This window comes from Plectropomus leopardus, unplaced genomic scaffold (assembly GCF_008729295.1).
Source record: "Plectropomus leopardus isolate mb unplaced genomic scaffold, YSFRI_Pleo_2.0 unplaced_scaffold15199, whole genome shotgun sequence".
In the NCBI taxonomy this organism is placed as follows: domain Eukaryota; kingdom Metazoa; phylum Chordata; class Actinopteri; order Perciformes; family Serranidae; genus Plectropomus; species Plectropomus leopardus.
This window is the reverse complement of record NW_024616277.1, coordinates 1-5,061: the sequence shown is the minus strand read 5'-3', so window position 1 is coordinate 5,061 and position 5,061 is coordinate 1. Positions and strand designations below refer to the sequence as shown.

Genomic DNA, 5,061 nt, shown 5'->3' with positions numbered 1-5,061 from the left:
TTAAAAAAAAATCATAGTTATGGTTAAAATGTGTAAGTGCAAGTAAACATCAGTGAATGAACTATATATTTAATATAATGAATAAATCATATGTCAGTAATATGTTTTCTGTTTGCGTGATTGTGTGTTGTTAAACCTCAGGAGCTGCGTCCCTGATCTGTGCTGAGACTCTGCGGCAAGAAAACTTTGGCGGCAGAATCATCATGATCACCAGAGACGACCTTTTACCTTACGACAAAACACGACTCAGCAAGGTGGAGTTAATGGCATAATACAAAGACCAACATTGATTAGTGCTAAATATGTGTGTATGTTTGAATTATTACTTAAACTCTCCACCCACTTCACAGGTAATGAATGTGGAGAGCGACAGTATTCTGCTGAGGAGGATGGAGTTTTTTCATCAGCATGACATCGAGGTGTGGCTCAGGAAGGAGGTGAGTTCACTTCGGTTTTACGATATATTTCCTCAGCTTTCTTGTGGCTACATTCCTTCACTTGATATTTGTGTTATTTTGAACAGGCGGTGTCAGTGGACACAGACAAGAAGACAGTCACATTTGATGATGGTTCAGTCCAAAGCTATGACCAGCTCCTTATCTCAACAGGCTGCAGGTACAGACAAATACAGACACAAAGACAAACTGTTTGTATGTGTACAACCATTTCATTTGAAACCAGGGCCAGGCCAAGCCTTTTGGGGCTCTTCACAGCCACTCCTCATCCCTAAAATCAGTGCTTGCCATGGGGTCCATGTTTCTCCCAAGTCAATAGTTCAAGGTTCAAACATTTGATAAATAATCACATATTCAATTCTGCTTTAACACTTTTACTTAGAACACAAAAAATAAAACATATTGCAAGAGTAAACAGAAATGACCCTTCAAAATAAAAACTCCCAGAAGTTCCCTGTATTTTAAAATAAAGTGTGCTTTTTACAATTTCAGAGGCACTTGCAGTCCACTCAGAATGGACCCATGACCTGCTTTTGGACTGCGACTCACCATTTGGGAACCTTTGCCCTAAATGTGCACACAAATAATTAAAAAGCAGTCCTCAAGACTAGGCAGATTTAGTGGCTTGCAAAGACTACAGATTGCAACCAGCTCTCCTAAACAGAACTCTGTTAGGGTTCATCATTCAAGAGGATTTTACCGGGAGCCGAATTATCTGCAGAGGTCTGTTCCTCTTCAATAAAAATGCACCCAGGAAAATAAACCGATGAACACACTAAGTAAAGCAGTTTCAAATTTTAAAAAACAAAGTATTTTTCTGACTCCTAGGCTTAATCCTAAAGCCTAAAGCCTAAAGCCTAAATCCTACACCCTGGACCTTTAGATAGAAAGCATGTGGTATTGAAAGTAAATTAAGAAGAACATAAAAGGTAGTTTATTATGATTTTAAGACAAATACTCCATTTTTTTATAGTGCCTTCAAATCTCAGATGTTTTGTAAAGAGTCTCCAAAAAAATTTATTTTTAATTTGGGTGCACTCAAACAAAGTCAGGGAGTGTATCTTTCAGAAAATAAGCTCTGTGGTGAAGATATGTTTACGATACTTACATGTTTTGTCCAGCAAGATAATATTCATCAATGAACAACACTTTCAGGATTTTTGAAGCCTAAATGTAATCATCAGAAGTAAAAAGCAATTGCTAGGCTAATACAAGTTAGACTACCATCGGCTCACCACCGCTATGAGGCTGTAAAGTCATGTTCAGCATGGTTTGGCGTGATGACGTTCTGTATTCTCATTTAGCCATTCGTTAGCAACCGTCTTTTTTAAGACACATAAAAGCTTCAAAAATTAACAGTGGGGTGTGCTAACCACAGACCTTAATTAAGGCTTTTAACCGAAAACACATTTAAAAAACCCCGTGACGAGGGGACTGGAGGTGCTGACATGCACACAGAGTTCACATCTACAATTCATTTGGGGGCCTCCTTGTGGTCCTACGCAGCTTCTATAAACCTGTAGACCGTTTACTGCACATTAAGCTTAATCTTCAAAATTAAACAACTCCAAGTGGAAAACATTTCTTTGTTTTCTTTACAACACTTATGAATTATTATGTATGCATTCTTAAAAATATATAGCACAGCTTACAGACAATAAATTAAGTAAAGTTTACTTTTCAAAGTAAACTCTCATTATCAGGAAATCACGCCCGGACACATTTCTTTTGACTGCAACAATTGTGGTCAAAAATATTTTACTCAGTCAACAATGACCAACAGCAGATTTTAAATCGTAATAATAACAATTCTATCTTACCTTAACTTTATATCTGAAGAGTGGTTGTTGTTGCAGTAACGCCACACTGAACTGCATTGCTTATAAACAGATTTTGGCCTGTCCTTTAGAGCAAAGGGTCTGGATGTGCCCGGCATGAAGTTGGACAACGTCAGGATGTTGGAGACACCAGAGGACGCCCGACAAATCCACACAGCCTGTCTGGGCTGCAATGTTGTCCTTGTGGGAACCTCTTTTGTTGGTACTGTGTCTGTAGTTTGCAAAATATGCACATATTTTTCCATTTTTCTGCACTGGCGATGTGCAGGAAATGAAAATAGACTGTAGAAAAAAAGATTACATCCAATCTGCTGCCGTGGTTTATTATAATTTTTTCTCCCCACCCTTGGGCAGCCCTATGGGGGAACAGCACTTCACCACTGACACAAAATAACCCCAGAAGACACTTTTAAAACAATCTAGTTCAGTTGATTATATAAGACATGCAAAAAACACAAAAAATCCAGGATGAGAGGCTGCATGAGTAACAGTCCCCTCAAAAGAGGCCTTTGTGATCTGCTGCTGTCACAGGAGCTCTGAAGCCGCTCCTTCCCAGGCCAGGTGCACCTCATTAGGTAATGCAGCACACCTGTGCAGAGCTGCAGGAGAGAAAAAATGGACAAGAAACATATACAGCCAAAACATTTTGTAAAATTTAGATAAAACATAAAGAGCTGTGTTTTTAAAAAAAATGTTTTATGAAGGCCCAAAACCTACAAACAGCCGTAAAAGGTTATTAGATGAGTCAACTCTGTGAAAGAAAGAAACTGATTATGATAAATAATGTTATAAGTTAAATATTTAATGGAGTGTAAATAGAAATATAAAGCTTTAGATTTTTCCTTTAACCTCCAATCAGTTGGTGAAACAGAGAATAGCTTTATCCCCTTTACCACCAATCAATTACCTTATTTTAATAATTATTTATATTTTACACCTCTACTTCTCCATCATTAATGGTTTGTTTTTCTTTTTCTTTTTTTTGGCTTGGCACTTAGTTAATTCTCTAGTCTCCCATGCTACCATGGGGGTTTCTATGTATTTCAAGGGCAACGAGTGACTGAATGAATATGAATATATATATAATGACACAAAATAATAATTATAATAATTAAAAAATACATAAATGAAAAACTACAATAGAAAATATAAGGAAAACTACCATAAAAACAAACCAAAACAAAACAAAATAAAGTTTTGGGGCTTCATAGCCTTATAGTTTTTTCAGTTAAATATCCTTTACTTCCTGATATTCTCTACTTCATGCTCATTAACACTTTATTTTTTCAGGTATGGAAGTTGCATCTTATTTGATAGACAAAGCCTCCAGTATCACAGTGATCGGCAGCAGTGAGCTGCCATACCAAAACACACTGGGCAAAGAAATTGGCAAAGTTACCATGACGGTAAGAAAATGAGAATGAGTTCTGTATTCCATCTGCGCAAAAATGTAGTTTCAGTTCAGCAACTCGTACTTGAAACTCTTTGTTCCTGCAGATGCTGTCAGAGAAAAACGTGAGATTCTACATGAATGACAATGTGACGGAGGTCAGAGGTGTGGACGGCAAGGTGACGTGGGGAAATACACATTGTGCCAATTTTTTTATCACTTCAAATTCAGCCTCGAAAATCAGTAAACATAGAGTGAAATATGTAAATGGAAACACTCCCAGTACTTCATGTCCTCTGTCTGTCATTTCCTCCTCAAGGTGAAGGAGGTTGTGCTTAAAAGTGGAAAAGTTATCCCAGCGGATGTTTTGATTGTTGGTATTGGTGAGTGCACTGCAGACATTTCTGAATTTCGCATTTACACACAACTCTATACAACTTGCATCTCGTAGTGCACAATTCATATAAAAACAATGAAACATATTTGGATAATCCTGAAGAATGCTTACAGTGAATTATAGTGCCAGTATTTGTTAATTGAATAACTATATTTGAGGTGCTGGTAGGCAGACTGAGCCAGGGTAGCTGTTTCCCTCTGTTTCCAGTCTTTGTGCTGAGCTAAGCTAACCAGCTGCTGGCTGTATTGTCATATTTACATTTTCTGTACACTAGAAAGAGAATGAGTGCATTTTCCAAAATGTCAAACTTTTGACACGATGTTTCAGAGCATTGAACAGTACAACAACACTATCACTATTTCTGTAAATCCTTCTCACTCTTTTGTCCTCTTTTTTTCTTCCACAGGCATCAAACCAAACTCAGAGTTTCTGCGGGGCAGCAAAATACAGATGGACTCTAAAAACTTTGTAACCGTTGACAAGGTCAGCTTTTTCACCTGATTATCTAGATCCCATTCAACACATAACAATCACCTCTTTTTAAGCTTCAATTGTTATTAAGATTTATGTCCTCACTGTTTGGGGTCTTGCAGACTCTCACAAGTTTTCCAGGACTTCAAACAACACAGTAGTGTTTTTAAATATGTGGTTCCTCATATCAATTAGTATAATGTACACCATTAATCATCCTGCCTGTATCTCCCTCCTGCAGTACATGCGCACCAATGTCCCCAGTGTGTTCTGTGGGGGCGACCTGGCCACCTTCCCCCTGGCGATGGCCAGAAACCAGCTGGTCAACATCGGACACTGGCAGATGGCACAAGCACATGGTAATATAGTAAGAATGTAAATATATTCAAAAAGTCCTAAAGGACAGACTTCAGATGGATAATATTTTCTTTTATTTTCAGTTAAATTAAAATATACATATTGTTGTTTAGGGAGGATAGCAGCTCTGAACATGCTGGATAAAAAGACTGA

At 37.8% G+C, this 5,061-nt stretch overlaps 1 protein-coding gene across 1 annotated transcript; it reads left to right on the top strand.

Moving 5' to 3' along the window:
* Nucleotides 1-141: 141 nt before the first annotated feature.
* LOC121964313 (apoptosis-inducing factor 3-like) lies at nucleotides 142-5,053 on the top strand (the record flags this gene model as incomplete). Its single annotated transcript, XM_042514526.1, has 10 exons — nucleotides 142-254; nucleotides 351-437; nucleotides 524-615; nucleotides 2,365-2,495; nucleotides 3,584-3,699; nucleotides 3,791-3,862; nucleotides 4,003-4,066; nucleotides 4,487-4,563; nucleotides 4,793-4,910; nucleotides 5,022-5,053. Coding segments are annotated over 10 exons (902 nt in total), but the record flags the coding sequence as incomplete, so codon positions are not given.
* Nucleotides 5,054-5,061: the final 8 nt, after the last annotated feature.